Here is a 20,162-nt window from a genome sequence, read left to right on the forward strand (position 1 = left end):
AGTTGGCACCTGTTGAATGGCTACAGGAAGGGAGAGGGATCCCTTCCTCTAACCCATTCTGGTCCCTGAGTGTGTGTATTGGTCCTCTGTCTTCTTTCTGGCCAGAGTGGGAGGCAAACTGACCCTCTTGGGGCTTCCTTGACTTCCGCTTAGGTTCCGGATCCTATGTCAGACTGTCATTGCTCACAAGCTCTTCGACTACGTGGTCTTGGCCTTCATCTTCCTCAACTGCATCACCATCGCTCTGGAGAGGCCCCAGATTGAAGCTGGTAGCACTGTGAGTGGCTGCGACCCTGGGGCTGGGCAGAGGGTCACACACTGGTGATGGCCAAGGTGGGGGGGAGCCCAGGAAGAGCTCAGCTAAGCCAGAGACTTAGCATGCAGAGAGAGAGAGAGAGAGAGAGACAGAGAGACAGAGAGACAGAGAGACAGAGAGACAGAGAGACAGAGAGAACAGGGAGCTTGTCTGTGGGAGTGGAAGGCCACTAGATCTGAGAAGTGGTAGCCCTAGCGGCTGCTCCTGGCTGGAGCAGAGGCTGATTAGGCACCCGGGCAGTTGTGGAAAACTTGGACTCACGGCTCCCCCCACTCTTTCAGGAGCGCATCTTCCTCACGGTGTCTAACTACATCTTCACAGCCATCTTCGTGGGCGAGATGACACTGAAGGTTGTTCTGGGCTTCACCAGCATCCTTCCCACCCCCACCTGGAGCCCCTGGCCTAGGCCTCACCTCTCCCGCTGGCCTGGTCCTTAACAACATTTCACAGGCCCCAGAGGTCCACTCCTGTTGGGCTCTAGACCCTGGGTGGAGCTTCTGGGATGAGAGGGGGTCAGTGTCTCCCTCTTCTCCAATCATCAAACCCAGCTAGAAAGGCATGTTTAGGTAGAAGCATTACTCTGGGACGCTTCCCAGTGTGGGTGGCTTTGGAGAGCGATCTTGTAGTCATGCTCTGAGACCATAGCTTGGAGACTTCCCTGGGCCCAGACCCTGGTCCTTCCTACTTATCATCAGCCCTCAGAAGAGCCATCATCATGAGCCACACCCTACCCATCACCTCCGTACAGGAGTCAGACCTGATCTCCCTTTGTCCTGTCCCTGGGTGGGAGTCTTCTGGACCCATCCACTTCCCAAGGTTTGACCCCAACCCCGCCTCCAGGTGGTTTCTCTGGGCCTGTACTTCGGTGAGCAGGCATACTTACGCAGCAGCTGGAACGTACTGGATGGCTTCCTAGTCTTTGTGTCCATCATCGATATTGTGGTATCTGTGGCCTCCGCGGGGGGAGCCAAGATTCTGGGGGTCCTCCGGGTTCTGCGGCTCCTACGCACCTTACGTCCTTTGAGGTAAGGACCCTGTCACAACGTATGGGGGTGGAGTGGAGGACAAGTGTTGCTACACTGTGTAGGGAAATTGCCTGAGTCTAAGGGGATCGTCACTCTGGCTAGGCAATGCAGGCTCCCAAGAGCATTGTGTCAAGCATACCACATTGCTGGGGGAGGAGCCAAAGAGCCTAGGACAAGGGCTCACATTGCTTCCATGGTGTGACCTCCTCTGTGTTCCTGGGTGGTTCACTGCCATCTCTTGGTGTCATTTCTTGGGTGTGGTGTGTACCCTCTGGGGACTGGGTGAGGGGTCAAGTACCCTTCTGTGTATTGATCTAGGCAGAGATTGCTGCTCACCCCCGTCCTAGGTAACCTGGCTACTGTCTCTTCATTTCCTGTTGGGACCTCGCCTTTCAGGAGGCCTGGTGACTGTGGGCTGAGTTGGGGATGTCTCTCTGCTGGCTCACAGTGTCCTGTCCTTCCTTGACTGCCTGCAGGGTCATTAGCCGGGCCCCTGGCTTGAAGCTGGTGGTAGAGACACTCATCTCTTCCCTTAAACCCATCGGCAACATCGTGCTCATCTGCTGCGCCTTCTTTATCATCTTCGGCATCCTGGGGGTGCAGGTGAGGGGGTGCCCACTTTGTGGGGTGACAAGAAGCCCAGCACAGCCTATTCGTACCTACCCCACCACACCTGTGTTCACTCACTTGGGGATTCACGTGGTCTTGTTGGAGCCAAGTGAAGGAGACAGACCCAACCTGGGTTGATTGAGTAAGGGGCAGGTTGTGTGGGCCAATTCCTGGAGGACCTTTTCCTCCTCCGATTGGGCCTCCCTCACTCCAAGCAACCAGCTCTGCCCCCTTTCACAGCTTTTCAAGGGAAAGTTCTATCATTGCCTGGGAGTGGACACCCGAAACATCACCAACAGATCTGACTGTGTGGCAGCCAACTATCGCTGGGTACATCACAAATACAACTTTGACAACCTGGGCCAGGTGAGCACTTCAGGGGTTCCAGGCCCGGCTCTAGTCCTGCACTGTTGGGACAGACCCTGTGATTTTTTTCCCCTTCTGAGCAGCAGTTTCCCATCCTGCAAAGTGGGTAGGCTGCACACAGGAGGGGTGAGGCTGGTACCCTGCATGCAGAATCTGCCAGCATGTGAAACTTGGCAGGTATTTCAGGAATCCTGGTTCTGGTCTTGACTTCCCATCCAAGGGACAGTAATGGGAGTTTTAGAGCCATCCACACTTGGGCATACACCCCAGCTTTTTTTTTGGTAGGGGTGTTCTCTCTGAGGTTCAGTTTCTTTCTCTGTCAAATGGGCAAGCTGAACTCGGGACCAGTCCATTAGACCCTTTGGCCTGGTGGCTTCTCTTTCCTAACAATTTAGTCAGCGTGCAGGGTCCCACGTTGCCTTTGGTACCCTCTCCTGCGAGCCTGATGCATTTGGGTAATGTTCCAGGTGAGAGCTGCCTCCAAAGAGCCTTTGTTCCCTAGCCCCACAAAGACCTCCAGGCAGCTAGGTATTTGCAGAGAGGGGACTGTCTTTTTTCCCCAGGGTGCAAGAAGAAACAGGGTCCAAGCTGGCGCCCCCACTACTGGTGGCTCCTCACTGGTGGCCCCCTCACTGGTGGCCCCCCTTTGTCCCTTCACTGGTAGTCCCTCACTACTACCCCCCACTGGTGGCCCCTCCCTTTGCCCCCTCACTGGTGGCCCCTCCCTTTGCCCCGCTACTCACTGGTGGTCCCCTCACTGGTGGCCTATGGTAGATTCCCTGATGCTCACTCACAGGTCTACACTCTCACACTTGACTTAACGCTGGAGGCTGGGTTGAGACCCAGGGCTCCTAAGCTTCTGATTCCAGGTCCTGGGGACTCCTGGGGTGACAATGGCACAGCCCCTCAGGCTTGTCAGGAAACTTCCCATCTAAAGACTCGCTGCCCCTTTCACAGGATCCTGTGCTCCTGCCGTGGGTGGATCAGGGCATGGGAACTCATGGACTTTCTTGCTGGACATCTCACAGTTACTGCTGGAACTGAGATGGTAGCTCAGGACTCTGGCTCCAGCTCTCCTTCTACCTCCACAATAGCAGCTGCAGGGCACTCAAGAGGCACACAGTAGGTGTTCAGAGAGGCCATCAGCAGAGGGCACAGCTCTACTACTCAGGAAGACCTCTTTGTCTTTTGGTCTTCTAGAGGCAGAACAATGGAGGACTGATGTACCCACATCTCTTACCCCCACCTCTTCCTTTGTTTTCCAGGCACTGATGTCCCTCTTTGTCTTGGCCTCCAAGGATGGCTGGGTGAACATCATGTATAATGGATTGGATGCTGTTGCTGTGGACCAGCAGGTGGGCATGGCTTGGGCCACAGCTGCTGAGGATGGTGGGGAGGGACCCGTAAGTCACCTCTGGCTCTTGGTCTCCTAGGACCCACCAGATTAGATCTGGAGCTAGAGGAGGTGAGGAGGGTCAGGGGTGATGAGTACACTTGTGAGTGTCCCTCTACTCCTTGTCCGCCTCTCTTCTCTTCCTAGCAGTGGACTCCACCCACTATTCTGCGCTTGGCTGTCTCCTGCTCACTTGGTTTTCTGCTTTGTTTATGGATGGATGAATAAGTGGGTGGGTGGGTAGGTGGGTAGGTGGGTGAGTGGATGGGAGGATGGGTGAGTAGATAGATGGATATGGTGTGGGTGTGAAGGTAGATGAATAGATGGATGGGCAGGTGCATAGATGAGTCTATGAATGGGTGAATGGATATATGGATAGATGGATAGACAGATGACAGACAGACAGGTCTATAGATAGGTAGATAGATAGATAGATGATAGATAGATAGATAGATAGATAGATAGACAGACAGACAAATAGATAAATAAGTAAATGAATGAAGGGCCAGGTGGTGGTGATGCATGCCTTTAATCTCAGCAAAGGAAGCAGAAGCAGGCAGATCTCTGAGTTCGAGGCAAGCCTGGTCTACAGAGTGCATTTCAGGACAGCCAGGGCTACACAGAGAAAGCCAGTCTCAAAAAAAAAACCAACCAAAAATTAAACTAAACTAAAATCAAAGAGATGAATGAGTGGGTGGGTGAATGGGTAGATGACTGGGTTCATGGATGAAAAGATGTGTGGGTAGATAGATGGATGGATGAGTAGGTGGGATGATGGGTAGATATAAATAGGTTGGATAGATAGTGGGTGAATGGATGGATGAGTGAGTAAATGGGTGAGTAATGGAATTATGGATTAGATATATGGTGGATGGATGGATGGATGGATGAATGGGTGAGTGGGTAGATGGGTGGATAAGGGCTAGATGGATTGAAAAGATGGTGGATGAATGGATGGATAGATGGGTGGATGAGATAAATGGGTGGATGAGTGAGTGGGTGGATGGGTGGGTGGGTGGATGGGTGGGTGAATGGATGAGTGAGTGGGTGGATGGGTGGATGGGTGGGTGACAGAGGAGTTGGGTAGATGGTGGGTAGATGAATGCTTGCATAGGTGAATAAGTGGTAGTCAATGAATAGACAGCAGACCAATGTGTGTAAAGAGAACCACAGGAGCAGGGAAGGAGAGGGCCCTTTTGCTGACCTCCTTACTCAGGTCAGGCTAGACATTTCCCGTTTGCTGTGTTGCTTTCACCGTGCACTTTGGAGGCAAGCTGTCCTAACTCCCGTTCCACCAAAGGCTTTGGTGAAATTAAGCGCACATCTGTGGCCCTGCTGTGCAGACCAGCCTCCTGAGCCCTCGCTCTGCCTCTCCTGCAGCCTGTGACCAACCACAACCCCTGGATGCTGCTGTACTTCATCTCCTTCCTACTCATCGTCAGCTTCTTCGTGCTCAACATGTTCGTGGGTGTGGTTGTGGAGAACTTCCACAAGTGCCGGCAGCACCAGGAGGCTGAGGAGGCCCGGAGGCGCGAGGAGAAGCGGTTACGGCGCCTGGAAAAGAAGCGCCGTAGTGAGCAGATGATGGAGGCTGGGATGGGCAGGGTCTCTCTACCCACTGCTGTGCCTCCTGGGTGGTGCCCTAGGGTGGGCCTGATTGAGGCCTGCTGGGCTTTTGGAAATGGAAGGGAACCAAAGATTTAATCCATCCTCTGCCCATGGCCCAGCCCCCTTCCCCAGCATCTACTTGTCCTGGTGACCTGAGACCTTCAGTGATGACATCACTGCCCACCTGAGTGAAGCCCTGGGTGCTGCAGTGCAGGCAGAGACAGAGGCAGTCTTTCTGAGTGGGAACTTTAAGAACACACCTCCCCTTGTGTTCTTCCTCATGCAAGTTGTGTATAGCTTTGGGGACAGTCATCCACCCCTGGATAGCCATCCTTAGGACCCTTGTCTCTACCAATCAGACCTAGAGTCCTTATCATGGGCCTTTTTTGGGGGGTATTTGGGAATAATATGTGTCCTAACATCTCTGCTGCCTGCTTCCAATATCTCATGGTTTCCCTCATGGTGCCCTGGCTGGTAGAGGAGTGCTAACTCTCATCTAGGACCTGGTGTGAGCCAGCATGCTTCTCTTGCTTTCTCCCTACCCATGGTCTCTCCTGCCTTTGTGCTCCTCTCTCTTCTTGGTCCATCCCCGTGTGGTCTGTGCCACTCTCCCATGCTCCCTGCAGAGGCTCAGAGGCTGCCCTACTATGCCACCTACTGCCCTACGAGGCTGCTCATCCACTCCATGTGCACCAGCCACTACCTGGACATCTTCATCACCTTCATCATCTGCCTCAACGTGGTCACCATGTCCCTGGAACACTACAACCAACCTACAGTGAGTCTTGGGGTCACCATCTAGTCTAAGGTCACTTGGTGAGAACCAGCCTTAGCAGGATCCCACCTCAGGGACAGGGTTGGGTAGAGGGCCAGCTAACTACAGCACCTATGAAGTCCCTCCATGATGGGCTTATTCCAGGTACTTGGTGGGTGGAGGTCCTGGTGAATTAGAAGATTGAAAGAAAAAGGTCACTCCTGGGGGAGGTGGGATTCGAGAACAGCCTAGAGCACAAGTGGTTATGGTGTGTTAATAGGGACTCTGCAAGGCATGGTGCATGCTTTAATCCTCATAGTAATGTCAATGTTGGGAGAACCTTTGCTTGGGGTTTCCAGATGAAGAAGTTGAGTCTCAGAGAGTAGGTAGCAGAGCCATAATTGGAACTTAGATTTGTGTTCAAAGTCTACTGGGGCCTCCACTGCCCACTGAGTATCCTGGGTCTAGAAGATGACTTTCTGGGGATAGGCCCATGGTAGGCATCCTTGGAATAGATGTCAGACAGCATGCCTGAGAAGAATGTAAGGGGAAGGTGCTTTCTAAAAGATTCCTCTCAGCAGAGTTGGCAGGAAAGGTGGAGCCAAGTCTCTGAGTGAAGAATTAGCATCTTATTTCAGTGGACAGAGAAGACTATTATGAAGTGAAAAGGAAGGGAACCATGGCAGAGTGAACAGTAACTGTAGAATTTCCAAATTAATGTGGAGAAATGGGATTATTACAGTTTACAATGACCAATTGTTTGTCCTGTGCCCAGCACTCAATCGTTAGCTCATTTAATCATCCCATCAGCTTTCTGATAGGCTGCTGGGGTTAATTTCCAAAAATTTTAATTGAAGAAACTAAGTGTCAGAGAGTTCAAACACTATCCCAGATCATAGATTAAATAAGGAACAAGTGCTAAGCCAGTATTCAAATCTATGCAGTCTAGGTTGGGGAATCCTTAACTACTACCCCATACTGTCTCCAAAGAGAAGCAACTGGGCTGGGCCAACACAAATAAGGAAATAACAATGTGAAATGACTACCACACATGAAGACATAAGGAATGAAAAGAAATATAAATAAATAAAAAGGAACAAAGCATTATATTAAATGTAAATGGACTAAACTCTCCCCTTAAAAGGCAGAGACTCCCTGGTTGTAGAAAGGTTCTGGGGCAGATCATAGTCCTGGACCATGCTTCTCTCCCCCCACTGCAGTCCCTAGAGACAGCCCTCAAGTACTGCAACTACATGTTTACCACTGTCTTTGTGCTGGAGGCTGTGCTGAAGCTGGTGGCATTTGGCCTGAGGCGTTTCTTCAAGGACCGGTGAGTGGCTGAGCAGGGTTGGGAAGAAGTCCTGATCTTTGGGAAAGCCTGAAAGAGCCAGTAACATCTAGCTATTGATGGCCACAGACTCCTAGCTGCTGACTAGACCCCTGGACAGGAAGCCATTAAGTCTCATTGGATGGATACAGGCTGTCTCAGCTCATCTTCTGTGGGTCCTCTGTAACCTGAAGACAGAACATGGTCTGCCCCATGCTAACTTTTCAGAGGAAGCAGCTGAGGCTCAGAATGCTCAACAGACTGGCCAAAAGCTATCCAAAGGTAGTTTAGACTATTTAGCTAGTTTAGGATTTAGACTTAGAAGTCAGAGTCCATGCCTCCTCCCCTACAGGAGGCCAGAGATGTTTCTTCAGCTTGGGCAGCTCCATGTTTAGGAAGGAAAAAAGCGAGACAGACTTGTTGTTATCATAGAGGATGGGTAGAAGAAAGGATATTCATACATTATAGTGGGCCCCATAGGAGTGTGAAGTGCTGGGAGATGGCCCTCCACTCAGGTGTGTCTGAGCCACTATGCTTTCCTCCCCCCGAGTCTCACTCCTGCCTCAACTGCCCTGCTGTACAGATGGAATCAGCTGGACTTGGCCATTGTGCTGCTGTCTGTCATGGGCATTACCCTGGAGGAGATTGAGATCAACGCAGCCCTGCCCATCAATCCTACCATCATCCGTATCATGCGTGTTCTGCGTATCGCCCGGGGTAAGTAGGAGACAGGACAGGACAGAGACAAGCAGGATCAGGAAGGGGACTCCTCATTGCTTAGGAGAGAGCATTTAGGAGTGGGGTGAGAGGTAGAACACATGAGCAAGAGAGGCTCTTGCTGAGTAGGGCAGAACAGGATCCAAAAGAAGCCCATGTATCACCCCTCTGTGTGCACAGCCTCCCACACACCAAGATGCCTACCCCATACTTGTGTACACCTCTCCTTCCTCATGACAGCACCATCTGTGTGGTCCAGTCTCAGGACTCAGTTCCAGGTTTGTGTGCTGTCTGGCATTTCTCCAGCCCCGTAGCAGGGACACAGCCCTCAACATGTCTTAGAATCCTCCTTTTCTCCCCAGAAGCCCTTCCTTCATCACCAAGATTTCCCTACTTTTTCAAAATCTTATTGCCAAGCAATGGCTGGGTGGTTCTTGCTCTTCTGCCCACCTCCTGTCCATTGCCTCCATGTTCTAAGGAGAGAGAGATGTGCAGAAACTGTGACACCAGAGTCCTCTTTAGCCTGAAGGGACAGGAAGGGATGTAGATCCTTGTGTTAGCCAGCTTTGATACAGCAGTTACTGACTCATTCATCCACATACCTGTGTTCCCCTCACTCCATGGTATGTGTTTTGTGGTCTTGAGCTTTTCTGTACCCATTTTGTATTCTGTTTTGTTCACATACCCCTCACCCTACAAATATTTATCTGTGTACTTTGTGTAAATGGGTATTTTGTCTGCATGTACATGTACACACCGGAAGAGAGCATTGGATTCCATGGGACTACAGTTATAGACCGTTGTGAGCCGCCATGCGGGTGCTAGGAATTGAACTCAGGACCTCTGGAAGAGCAGCCAGTGCTCTTAACTACCGGGCCATCCTTCCAGACCCTGCAGCCATATTCTTACGTGGTGCCCACGAGGGAACTCTGATCACATACTGCTCTGTGTCCCCTCTCTTTTCCGAGTTCACACACTTGCATGTACACACTCATAGCCCGAACTGACAGCCAGGGCTGAATGTCACCCACAGTGTTGAAGCTGTTGAAGATGGCCACAGGAATGCGGGCTCTGCTGGACACCGTGGTACAGGCTCTGCCCCAGGTAAGAGCCACACCCTCCTGGAACCCTGCCTTAAAATCTAGGGTTCATTGTGTGGGCCTGGGCCTGGAGGGATGCAGGCTTCGATTTCCCTCCTCCCCAGGCCTGCCAAGACCCAGGGCAGAGCCCCTCCCCTGCTTTTATTTGGGAACTCACAACATGGTCACCAGCATCCACTCTATGTCCAGCCCTATGAGGATTCTGAGGACCCATACAGTGCTTTTGGGAGCCCCTAGGTTGGTGGGGGAGCTAGACACCTCAGAGTCCTATGGGAAGAGGACTGTGTTCTGCTCCCAGAAGGGAGGAGGCACATGTTACTCCCTAGGAAACCAGAGAAGCTGACTCTTGAGCTGAACCTTGAAGAGTGGCTTTATGGGAAGATGTCACGCAATGGATGATGAGGTCCCCATGCAGCCTTCCAGGAGGGGAAGTACAAGCCCCAGGCTGAGTGAGGGGACACTAATTAGGGAGGACCATGGCCCTGGTCAGAGGAAGGTGAGCTGGGATCTGACTCACCAGGGGGCATTTGCCATCTTCCTGATACTTGGGCAGTGTTAGCCCCTCCTGCCTCTCCCCTCCCCACCCCCAGCCATGTTGAGTGCCTGTGCTGAGCTGACCCTTGCACACATTCACTCACCCATTATTATTCACATTGGAAACTTCATGTCTTCTAAAAGTCAAAGGCATAGATAGATCACACACAAAATGGAGGCAAAGTAGATTCTCTCGGGGACCTCCACTGAGGACACCAGTTAAGTTCTGTTCTGGAGTTTGGTGTGAGCTTCCCAGGGTTGCAAGGTAAGCCCACCAGAGACTACCACACAGACACTCTTTTTTTTTTTTTTTTTTTTTTTTTTTGGTTTTTCGAGACAGGGTTTCTCTGTGTAGCTTTGCGCCTTTCCTGGGACTCATTTGGTAGCCCAGGCTGGCCTCGAACTCACAGAGATCCGCCTGGCTCTGCCTCCCGAGTGCTGGGATTAAAGGCGTGAGCCACCACCGCCCGGCACACACAGGCACTCTTAAATCATGGGGAACTCGCCCAAATCAGCAACCCTGAGCGCTTGGATTTTTGTTTTTATTTTTTTCGAGACAGGGTTTCTCTGTGTAGCCCTGGCTGTCCTGGAACTCACTCTGTAGACCAAGCTGGCTTCAAACTCACAGAAATCTGCCTGCCTCTGCCTCCCAAGTGCTGGGATTAAAAGTGTGTGCCACCATCGCCCGGCAGCTCTTGGATTTTTATGCACAAAAAGCACGTCCTGGTTGACACACTTCAGTTAGTAAGAAGTGGAACTCAAAAGCAAAAAAAAAAAAAAAAAAAAAAAGGCAAGAAAGAAAAAAAGCAAGATTTGTATATTTAGGGACTTCCCTGGAACTATGGATTGGGTCTTTGATGGATTTTAAGACTTTGTTCCCAGGTTGGCAGGTGTTGAGGCCTATGTGCTGGGTTTTAAGGTCACAATGGTGCCTCTAACACAGACTCAATGTGCTAAGGTCTGGGGCCTGTTACATTCCCTACTGGTTGTATGGGCCTGAGTCAAACTGTGGCGTCATCTTAGGGCAGGGAGTTACACTGTCCCCTCAGCACTAAGAATTTAACAGAACTTATTCTCTGCTTTACGGAGTTAAGTAGGCAGTTGAGCAAGCAGGGTCCTATAGTGAGGGCTAAGAGCAAAAGGATCACTGGCCCGGCAATGGCCCTAAGTGGAGTAGTTAACCAGGGGGACCAGGAGAACAAGGTTGATACCTGTCATCAGATTCTCGATGTCTCTTTTCTCTTTCTTCAACGTTATTTCTGACCATGGCTAAATTTTCTCTGATTACCCTGACTGGTTGTTGGAGAAGAAGCAACAGGTTTCTCCCAGTGCCAACCAGGGACCTCCTTGTTTCATGAAATACAACCTCTGCTAAGGAACCTACCTGAGTTTCCAGATGGGATACAGAATTTTCCAGGTGGCCTAGGTCTGTGTTTACTTGAGCACTGAGTTCCTTAAAATTTTTATTCCCCACAACTGGGGCTGAAGTTCCAACTCTAGTGGAGCCATGATTTCGTTTCCCCACCAACAGGGGGATGGAAATGGGGTTGACTCGGCACACACACAGGCCAGCCCACCATCGAGCTTTCGATCGGCCTTGCCCAGTTCTTCCTTACAGAAGAGTACCTGAGGAACTCATGAGGGCTCAAAGGAGTGAGGTCTCCTCCAGTGCAGAAGATTCAAAAGATGCCCACATGGTGAAGGTGTTATTGCAAGCAGGCCAAATGGTGGCTGGGGCCTGGAAATACACTGATCTTCTCTTCTTGGAGTTAACCTACCATGCGTGGCCACAGGAATCTGCACAGGGAGGACTTTCTAGAGGGCATCTTAGTGCCATTAAGCAGTCTTTTCTTGGAGGTCTCCCAGGGTGAGCTTAGGTTGGTCCCATTTACAGTTTTCAGGATTGGAAGTGGAGCGTACTGTTTGACTAGTTCCTATCCCAACATAATACGGGGGTTTGGGATCCAGGGATAGCCAGCAGGCTTTACCTGTCTGGTTGAGAATGGTTCAGGAACCTATTGACTCCTTCTAGCATCCCAAACACTGAAGGGCTGGCTTCTGTTGGACCTTTACTCTCCATGGTTACCAAAGGAATTCCTGCGGATATTGGAGTTTTGGGGCTTGCCACTTTAGGGGGCTCGTATTCCAGGGTTATCAAGATGGGCCAGTTTAGCGCAGATGGGCCAGATAACCCTACGTGGAGGTTTCCTTTGGATAGTAAATTTGCAGCCTGGGTCTTGACCACTCACACATAACCTGGCTCCCTGGGTTCTGCCAGTATCCCAGTAATGACCTTCAGTTTCCTGCCAGGCCCTAACCTTTGCATTGCATAGGTTGGATACGGGATTGCATTGCCCAAGACTAGTGAAATTATAGACAGATTGTGATGGTTTTCTCTCTAGGACTATGAAAGTGTCAGTGTGCCCTTAGGAGGACTTGCGTTCGAAACCCCACTGTGCACAATGGTGTTCACCTGGCTCTTGTTAGTTTGGGGGGCCATCAGTAGAGCAGGCTTAGTATTGGGCAGATTGGAGCCCCATCTACTCAAAAGTGGACCTATATCCCCAGGAGCTTTTGTGGCCTCCTTTGTGGCCTCTTCTCCCAGTTGCCTCTGGATGTCATATTTTACAGAAACCTACCTGGAAGTGGGTTAGTCTCAGTGGACATATCGACTGGGTATCAGCTCCCCAGTTCCATTCTTTCTTAGTCCCCCACACCGAAGGTCCTGGCTCATGGGGATTTTGAGCGTTTCCCACAGGGAGACAAAGAAGACAAAATAGGACAATCATAGTCATAGGGCCTGTGTCAGTCTTACCTTTAATGGGTTTGGAGGACCTGGTGACAAGCCCTCTGTCTTTGTCCTCTGCGGCCTCCTCAGCTGGGAGTGTGGTGGAGTCATGGATGACACCGACAATCTTTACTCCTGTAGAGGTGGTGAGGACCACAGGGTATGGGCCTTTCCATGTTGGCTCCAGGCTTTGGGTCAGGATCCTCTTTATCCACACAAGATCAACAGGCTGTAACTTGTGGGCAGACTCAGATATGGACAAGGCCATGGTCTCTTGAACTGTCTGATGAATAGTCCTCTGAGATTGTTACAAGGTCTATAAGGAGGAGGCAGTGGCTAGCAATTTCTTCCTGATGAACATCTCTTAGCTTAGGGAAGAGACAGGGAGGGTTCTTAAACGTAATTTCCAATGGAGTAAAATAGTCTCAATATGGGGTGCACCTGGCCTTTAGAAGGGCAAGTGATGGGAGGTTGGCCCATTATTTGGTGGTCTCAAGGACATATCTAGTTCAAGTTTCCTTCATGGTCTTATTCATCCTTTCTATCTGACCTGAGTTTTGTGGCCCAGAGGCACAATGTAGTTCCCACAACATTTAGGACCTTTGCTAGATTTTTAGAAACTTTGGTTGTGAAGGCTGGTCCATTGTCGGACCCTTGGGAGAGGGGCAATCCAAACCTAGGAATCAACCCTTGGAGGAGTTTCTTGGTGACTACCGAGGCTGTCTCCATTCAGGTAGGATAGGTTTCCACTCATCTAGAGAAGGTGTCTATGAAAACTAACAAATATTTATACCCATGAACTGTGGATTTTATAAAATTTACTTTCCATTGCTCCCTGTTTTCTCGGGCATGGACTCCTCATGGGGCTTTTCTTCCTCCTTTGGAATTCACTTGTGCATAAGTAGCACTTCTGGAAAGAGTCTTTGTCTAATGGAAGGATGTACTATCTGGGTCTGAGTAACTCAGCAGTTTTGGATGCCCCCAGGTGGCTGGCCTGGTGGAGTTTGGTGACCATTTGTCTCCCGACAGTGGCAGGGAGCACAGGCCTCCTGCCTGGCAAGAACCACCATCCACTCGTCTCCTGTTTGACATTTTTCATCTTTGATCACTTAGTTTCTTCCTGTGCACAGTTTGGACACTGGAGAAATTTGGGATTGGTCAGGGTAACCAAGATCTGGAGAGGCCTCACTGGTTCTATGGCCACTTTCCATGGATCAGGTCTGCTGCCCTGCTTCCTTGGGCCTTTAGGGAATCCCCTTTTTGATGCCCTTCACAGTGGACAATGGCTATTTTCTTTTCTTTCTTTCTTTTTTTTTTTAGCAGCCATATGGCTTCTAGTAGGGCCAAGATTTTTTGTTTTTTTTTTATTTCCTTTCCCACCAAGGTGAAGAGTCCTCTTTCTTGATAGAGGGTCCCATGGACATGGACTGTAGAAAATGATAGTTTTGTCCTTCCCCCAGCAAAGTGCCTGGGCTTTTGTGCTGAGGTCCCTCAACTGAGGGACTGGTCCCACACCGTCTCGTCTAAGCTGACAACTGCAGCCCAGCATACCTGGTTCTGTCTTGAACAAAACTGCTCCCATCAGTTTACATTACCTCTCCTGCTTCTCACAGTAGGACATCTGTTAGGTCAGGTGTGACAGATTGGACCTCATCAGTCACTTCCAGGCAATCATGGAGGGGCTCTGTTGGGTTATCATCTGGCAACAGGCTGGCAGGGCTGATGGCCGAGGTTTTACAGAATCAGATGTGGGGCTGGTCCAGAACCACCTGGCAATGCATTTCTGGGGCATTGGACATCCACCCTTTTGGGGTTCCCCTTTGGGAAGGCCTCTACAGAGTGCAGGGTGGTTAGGAACAGTTCCTGGCCCAAGTTCAACTTGTCAGCTTTTCACTAGCATGGCTGTAGAGACAACTACCCACAAACTGGCCAACAGGCAGATATTGCCAACAGGCAATAGGTGGGCTGCTGGCTTCTTCCAGGGTCCCAGTGCCTGGGTAGTACCCAGGACCTGGGCTTCAGTCACATGTAAGTAGAAGGACTTAGAGATGTCCAGGAGGGCTAGGCTTGGTACAGAAATGAGAGCCTTTTTCAAGGCCTCAGAAGCTCCTTGTTCAGAGTCAGTCCATTGCAGTGGCTGGGTGCCGCCCCAATGGTACTAGCATACAATGGTTTAGCTAGCTTCAAGACCTCAGGTATCCGCAAGCGGCAATACCTGACCTTCCCAGAAATCTCTGCACTTGCTTCTCTGTTTGAGGTGTGGGGATCAATAGGATTGCCAAGATTTGGCTCTGGGTAAGTGTTCATTTGCCTCCTTCCGACTTGTACCCCAAGTAGGTGACATGGGGTGCACATAGTTGGGTTTTCTTGGCTGAGACCCAGTATCCTGGGCCCTTTACCATCTCTCTCAGGCCCTGACTGGCCTTCTTACATTCCTCCTCTGTTTCTGAGGCTCTGAGGAGGTCATGCACATACTGTAACGGGGTGCCCTTTGGATGCCTCTGCCGAAAAGTCAGGTCTTCACTCAAGGCCTCATTGAAGAGTGTGGGGGAACTTTTGAACCCTTGTGACAACCTAGTCCAGGTCAGCTGGCCTGTGAACCCTCTCTCAGGACCAGTTCGTTCAGAGGCAACATTGGGATGGCTTATAGGTGCCAATATGAGGCAAAGAAGGCATCTTTGAAGTCCAGAACTATATGGACTTGTTTTCCTGGTGGTGGGGACTCAGGAGGGTGTAGGGGTCAGGAGCCATGGGAGGTGTCCACCCTTTTGTTGTCTTCTCTGGGATCCTTCACAGTTCTGTAGTCCTTGGTACCTGGTTTTGGATCAGGAGCAGGGAGTGTTCCAAGGGGAACGGCAGGGGATGAGGATCCCTGCTTTCTGTAGACTGTTATTGGGTTTAGCAACCCCCTGTTTGGTTTCCTGGCTCACAGAGTACTGTTTGATCCATACTGGGTACAGTACTTAGTAGTTGGATGACAGTTGGTGCCCAGTGGATGGCCAGTCCTGGTGCGTTATCCTCAGCTCATACACCAGGGCACTGCTGTTGCAAATTCTGCAAGTATCCTTAGTTTGAGTATCATTTTTTTGGTACCAGATTTGATTGGAGGAGGTATTCCTCTAACAGGAGGCTTGTCACAAGAATATAGGTTGGGGGATGAGTAGGATTCTAAATAGGGTGGGTAGTGGCCTCCCCAAAGGATGTGGAGGCTGTAGTTTTTGTAATAAGTCTCTCCCAGTTAGGGGATGGGACAATCTGGCATGACCAAGAAGGTCATAGTACCTTCTCCCAAGCCCACCATCCAAGAAGTTGTCCAGGAATAGTCTGTCCATTTCCAAAGGGAAAGCAACATGGCTCACCTTCAGTCTGGCAAGGTCATTTGCTGGGAGAGGGGGTGTTCTGGGATGTACCTGAGTGCAAACAGGAAGTGAACTGAAGCCTGAACTTGAACATCTTGCCTGGGACCCATGGGTGGGCTCTGAGCATGTGACCTAATGGCTCCTGCTTTGCTTCCTCGTCTGTGAGTGATGAGGTAACAGTCTTTCAAAGTTGGAGGCGTCAGACAGGTAAAGCTCATCAAGTTCTTAGCAGGGCTTGGCTCATGGGAAGCTCCCTAGCAGAGTCTGATGCATGTGGGAGTGAGGATATGGTGGTGACAGGCACGTGTCCAGCCTCCCTGACCCCTGAGCATCCTGTCAGGGCTCTGGAGGCCAGTACTAAGTTGACACAGGGTACGCGGAGATATTGGGGAAATCCCTGGCGTAAGTAGGAGACACATGATGGTAAGATCAGGACCTGTCCCTGGCGTTTAGCTGGCTTTTGGGAACCTGTTCCCCATGCTGGATTGCCTTGTCCAGCCTTGATACAGGGGGAGGAGCTCGGTTCTGCCTCAACTGCATGTGCCATGCTTGTTCAAGCCCTTGAGAGGCCTGCCCCTTTCTGAATAGAGACCGCGGAGGAGTGGATGGGGAGGAGGGTAGATGGGAAATGGGAGGATGAGAGGAGGAGGGGAAACTGTAGTTGGTATGTGAAATAAATGGGGGAAAATGTTAATTTAAATAAAATAAAATTTAAAAAAAAGCCAGGCGGTGGTGGCGCACGCCTTTAATCCCAGCACTTGGGAGGCAGAGCCAGGCGGATCTCTGTGAGTTCGAGGCCAGCCTGGGCTACCAAGTGAGTTCCAGGAAAAGGTGCAAAGCTACACAGAGAAACCCTGTCTCGAAAAACCAAAATAAATAAATAAAATAAATAAATAAATAAATAAATAAATTAATTAATTAATTAAAAAAAATTTAAAAAAAGAAAAAAATCCAATGACATAAGCATGTGCCAAGTGACTGGTGGCTGCAGGGGAGGGGCTTGTCCCTCAAAAAACCTGCCAGTCTAAGTTCATGTTGTTAAATGGTGTATTCCCTGCTTTTCTCGCTATAAAATACCCAGCGAAAGTGGCTTACAGAGGGAAGGGTGTATTTTAGCTCACAGTTCAAGGATGCAGTCCATCACGGCAGGGAAGGCATGGCGGCAGGAGCTCGAGGCAGCGACTCACATTGCATCTGCACCCAGGAAGCAGGGAGACAATGGTGTTCAGCTCACTTTCTCCGTTTTCGTCAATCCAGAACCTCAGCTGCTCGCATTCAGGGGGTGTCTTCCCACCTCAGCCCGGTCTAGAAACTCCCTCAGAGACCTGCCCAGAGGCTTGTGTCCTAGATGGATCTAGGTTCTGTCAAGTGGACAGTCAATATAAGCCACCACAGATGGATACTGTAGAGTGCTGTGAACATGGGACTTCAGCCCCTTCCCACCGACTTTGCCCAATACAGAGGGAGGAGACATCAGGGAAGGCTCCTCAGGGGAGGTGACCTAAACTGGCCTTTGAGACTAACCATACATCTCCCCTGCAGAGGGGCAGGCTATGCAGAGACGCGGCAGCCCATTTCCACATGGTTGGAATCAGGAGTTGAAAGATCAGACTGGAAGGGGGGCTAGAGGGGGTGTCACAGCAGGCTTTCATCTCTGGGACAAAACAGATGTGGGCTTTGTGCTGTGGACTCCGTAGGCCATAGGAGTATTTGGACAACAGGGCTTCAAGCAGAGCTGCCTCTGTGGGGAGACTGGAGGAAAGGCTGGAGGCAAGGAGACAGATGAGGAGGCTGCTGGGGCTCTCAGGCCCCAACGGGCTGAGGGCGAAGGTCGGAGACTGATGGGAAAGACTGGATCCTGGTTAGGAACACTACCAGCCAGGTCTGAGTAGGGCGGGAAGCTGAGCTCTGTGGGCCATGGTGAGGCTGGGTCTTCCTCGACTGTCAGGCTAAGTGCTTGTGTCCTTAATGAGTAGGATGTCATTAATTAGCCTGCACTGCAATGTGGAGCAGCTGGGAAGGAAGCCCTCCTCTAGAGCAGTCTGTGATCCACGGGGATTTACTTTATAGTGATTACCTCAACCGCCTCCTGACTCAATTCACAGGAACCTTTGAAGGGTCAAGAGGGATTTTCTTTGTAGGGCAGGAACGCCCTCTAGCCTCATCCATAGCGTGAGGTAAAGGCAATCTCCCACTGATGCCTAGATTTGAACCAGGCTTAGAATCTGGGGCATTCTGTCCTGTAGGAGCCATGGGACGGGGGTGGCTGCATTTGCAGGAGGCTCCCGGGACCATGGGCGTGTGTGATTCCTTCACTAATTCCTTTCTGTGACCAGCCTTGTGCTGGCCTGTGGAGGCAGATCTGACTTCATCCAGTGGTGTCCCAGGCCAGCAAAGGACAGTTTGCTGGGCTTGAATCTCTGATCCATCACTTGCGATCCATGTAATTAAACAGGAACTTCAGTTCTCAGTCTGTCTCATTCTCACCTGAGAAATGGGGCAAAAGACGGCACATAGATTCATTGGAGGGTGGGTGGATGGTGTATGTGTGAGTGCATACACATGTGTGTGAGGGTGTGGCATCTAGTGTATATTATTATATTATTTCCCCCCTTCTCTCTCTCTTTCGGTAGGGTATCTTCCTGAGCCTGGAGCTCACGAACTCCAGAGACCTGCCAGTCTCTGTCCACATTAGCAGGGCAGATGCACAGCACTGTGTGCAGCTTTTCCACGGCTGCTGATCTGAAGCCAGGTCCCCACGCTTGTGCCACAGGCACTTTGCATCTCCCCTACTCCCTCACAGGGACAAGTGATATGCTCATGGCATAGACTTCAAGCATTCAGTTCTTATTCGGTAATCCATGATTCACTAGTCTCGCCCTTCCGGAGGTTACAAGGGGGGCAGCAGACATGGATACTCAGTCTGGTGTAATGTTATAGCTGCCCCGAGTCTGGCTCTGGCTCTGCCTCTGTCCCCCCCGGCCTGAGGTCCTTCACCTCTACCCTCCTGCTCCAGGGATCTGCTTCCCTGCCCCTCTCCAGGCCTGGGACTCCTCCTCCCCACTCTGCGCTCCCCCCCAGGACTCCCCCTTCTCCTCGTGAGTACCCCTAGGCCTCTGGCCCCCAGCCCCGCCCATCTCTCTCCACAGGTGGGCAACCTGGGTCTCCTCTTCATGCTGCTCTTCTTCATCTACGCTGCTCTGGGAGTGGAGCTCTTTGGAAAGCTGGGTGAGCAATGTCTAGGCTGGGCTCCTCAGCTTGCCACCCAAGGTCATTGTATGGGGAGATGCCTCAGTAGCAGGACTCCTCATCCAAACCCAATCTTAGCATGAGGTATTTTCTGAGGCCTGGCTCATGAATGTACATCAGATCTGTGTGGTGGAGTCCCGGACTCAAGCTGTCTAGTCTTCCGTGGGAGCCTCCTTCTTCTGCTTCCAGCCAATGCCTGTCCCGAGCCAGGGCCACCCCAATAACAGAGCCCAGCCCCGCACATAAGGTCAGTTCCAGAAATCAGGGGCTCCCAGAGGGGCTGGCCCTTACTCTACCACCTCTCTCAGGAGCTGATTATTGGATAGAAAAGCCGGATGCTCCTAAGACTGAGCCCTCAGCCAGGGCACCACTTCTTTAAGCCTCAGGTCCATCAGTGGGTTTGGCACAGTCTATACACTAATGAGGGTTGTAGGGGTATTCTGAGAGGATGCTGAGGGGTGGCAGTTTGGGGTGCTGTTGGCCGACAGGCTGACCACCTCTCCCCTCTCAGTCTGCAATGATGAGAACCCGTGTGAGGGCATGAGCCGGCATGCTACCTTCGAGAACTTCGGCATGGCCTTCCTCACGCTCTTCCAGGTCTCCACAGGCGATAACTGGAATGGAATCATGAAGGTATTCATGGGCCGGCTGAGGGGAAATCAGGCAGTTTCACGTCATGGGTGCATGGTGGTACTGCTGCTGATCCAGACACAGGACTCTTGCATGCCCAGTACCCCATTGTACACAGGAGGAGAGTCAGAGACCTCCTTGACTCCAGTGAAATGGAACTGTAGTCAGTTCAGGCGGGACCAACTTGTTGGGCTGGCCTGAAGGGCAGCAGTGAGTGCCCAGGGAACCCCATGCATCTTCTCAGATTTGCCTGTGGCTCTGAGAGGTGGGGTCAGCCACAGTGGGGAGTGAAGAGGGCTGGAGCACACTGGATTAGGGCCCTAGGGATTTGGCTGAAACTGAGGCAAGCTCAGGCAGCCATAAGCTAGATGGGCATGAAGGCAATAA

The 20,162-nt window shown here is 51.2% G+C and overlaps 1 protein-coding gene across 1 annotated transcript in view; it reads left to right on the plus strand.

The window, feature by feature from the left end:
* The window catches only part of Cacna1i (calcium voltage-gated channel subunit alpha1 I), a 116,619-nt gene that overhangs the window by 86,758 nt on the left and 9,699 nt on the right, over positions 1–20,162 (plus strand). Inside the window, 13 exon segments of the mRNA XM_052748386.1 lie at positions 154–277; positions 598–666; positions 1,157–1,341; positions 1,818–1,944; positions 2,191–2,316; positions 3,582–3,671; positions 5,090–5,282; positions 5,944–6,095; positions 7,292–7,401; positions 7,982–8,115; positions 9,149–9,219; positions 19,046–19,124; positions 19,657–19,778. Of these exon segments, the coding sequence (XP_052604346.1) occupies positions 154–277; positions 598–666; positions 1,157–1,341; positions 1,818–1,944; positions 2,191–2,316; positions 3,582–3,671; positions 5,090–5,282; positions 5,944–6,095; positions 7,292–7,401; positions 7,982–8,115; positions 9,149–9,219; positions 19,046–19,124; positions 19,657–19,778 (1,582 nt within the window).

This window comes from Peromyscus californicus, unplaced genomic scaffold (genome assembly GCF_007827085.1).
Source record: "Peromyscus californicus insignis strain IS unplaced genomic scaffold, ASM782708v3 Scaffold_20__1_contigs__length_68692818, whole genome shotgun sequence".
Taxonomy (NCBI): domain Eukaryota; kingdom Metazoa; phylum Chordata; class Mammalia; order Rodentia; family Cricetidae; genus Peromyscus; species Peromyscus californicus.